The sequence below is a fragment of the Gavialis gangeticus genome, unplaced genomic scaffold, assembly GCF_001723915.1.
Source record: "Gavialis gangeticus isolate Ggan-Ray unplaced genomic scaffold, GavGan_comp1, whole genome shotgun sequence".
NCBI classification, from domain to species: Eukaryota; Metazoa; Chordata; order Crocodylia; family Gavialidae; genus Gavialis; species Gavialis gangeticus.
The window spans coordinates 19,787,267-19,788,763 of NW_017729014.1; the positions used below are offsets into that span (position 1 = coordinate 19,787,267).

The following is a 1,497-nucleotide window of genomic DNA, read 5'->3' on the forward strand; positions in this document are numbered from 1 at the left end:
TGGAGAGCCTGGACATAGTAGGAAGCACTCCTGGCTACCCAGCTCCGTCTCATTCCAACACTTCATCACCAGGGTGACCCAAGAGGATAGAAACCACATAGCAAATAAAGAACCTGAGGGCTGCATTTGTATTAAACTCCAGCTGGGCAGGGCCCTCAAGCTCCTAATCTTAGAGCCTTTGAAGTAAAGGAGAAGCATGTGCTTTATCACAACAGCCCGTAAATGCAGCCTCCGTTTTACGGGGATGGGAGAGCAGAAAGCTTAGTCCTTCTCTGCCACACCTCAGAAGCAGCATGGACTTACAGCCGATGCTCTCGAGGGTTTCTTTTCTCCTGCCCCATCTTTTACAGTCCTAGAAGTACCGACCCAGCCAGAATAGCCCTGAGCTTAGCCTCCGAGTTAAAGGGGCTGAGCGTGTGAGGCTCCAAAAAAAGGCCCAGCTATGTTCTGGGGTGCATGTCTGCTCCCTGAACAGTTAAATGGGGTGTTTTGCTGGTTATCTGTCCCTGCTGGAAGCTGGGGACAGGTGTCCCTGCTGGATGCAGGTGATCTGCTGCCAGGCTCAGATGCCACTGTCCTGATGGCCTTTATTTTGCTACGCAGGAAATTTTTGGCCCAGTCCTGGCCGTCTACGTCTACCCGGAGAAGCAGTACAAGGAGATCCTCCAGCTCATCGACACCACGTCTCCCTATGGCCTCACGGGGGCAGTGTTTGCCCAGGATAAGTAAGTGCCCGAAACCTCGTTGCTTTGCCGTGGGCTCGCAGCGCTCTCATTTATTCCTCTTTTCTGGCAACCTGAGGAAACCGCTACTTGCCAAAAGGGGCTAAATAATTCTGCTTCGAGCTGGCACGAGCTCCCTCTATTTGCCGTGCCTCCTGGCAGAAAAGCAGCTTTCTCTTTCCCCGCTGGCGTCCCGGGCAGCGTGGCTGCAGGAGCGACCGCGGGCAAGGAGGCGTCTTGACACCTCGTGCCGCTTCTCTGGCGGCGACTGCGGAGTCTGAATGTGGTTGTGCTGTAAGAGGGGCTGGATTTTGCATCTGTGCCAGTGTCTTAGGCGGCTTCTTGCTGGGAGGCTGCTGCTGCTTTTAGCGCCGGGGTATGGAGTTGCAGCAGGTTCCTGAGAGGGGGAAATGGTTTTCCAAGGGATGGCAGAGCAGGAAGGGAAGGGTGTGGGAGAAGTGAGACGTGAGCTTAGGACCAGGACGTCTCTCATCCAAAGTGGAACAGAGCCGGGGGGGCAGCCACAGTGCAGAAGCCAAGGGTTGAATGGTACCAGTGAGAGGAAAGCAGCACCCTTCAGCAGCCGAACCTTTGGTGGGATAGCAGCAAGATTGGCCGGAGTCCCCTGGGACATTGGGTTAGTGTGAAGGTCACTCACACACACTGAAGGTTTGGGAGAGCAGGCTGGCAGGATTTCATAGGTGTCATAGATTTTTAGGGTCCAAAGGGACCGTGGTAGGTCATCGAGTCTGACCCCCTGCCCTGGGCAGGAAAG

At 55.0% G+C, this 1,497-nt stretch overlaps 1 protein-coding gene across 1 annotated transcript in view; it reads left to right on the top strand.

The window, feature by feature from the left end:
- ALDH4A1 (aldehyde dehydrogenase 4 family member A1) overlaps positions 1 to 1,497 on the top strand; it is a 23,771-nt gene that overhangs the window by 18,024 nt on the left and 4,250 nt on the right. The window contains exon 13 of the mRNA XM_019511922.1: positions 604 to 725. Within this exon, the coding sequence (XP_019367467.1) occupies positions 604 to 725 (122 nt within the window). The remainder of the gene's footprint in view (positions 1 to 603; positions 726 to 1,497) is intronic.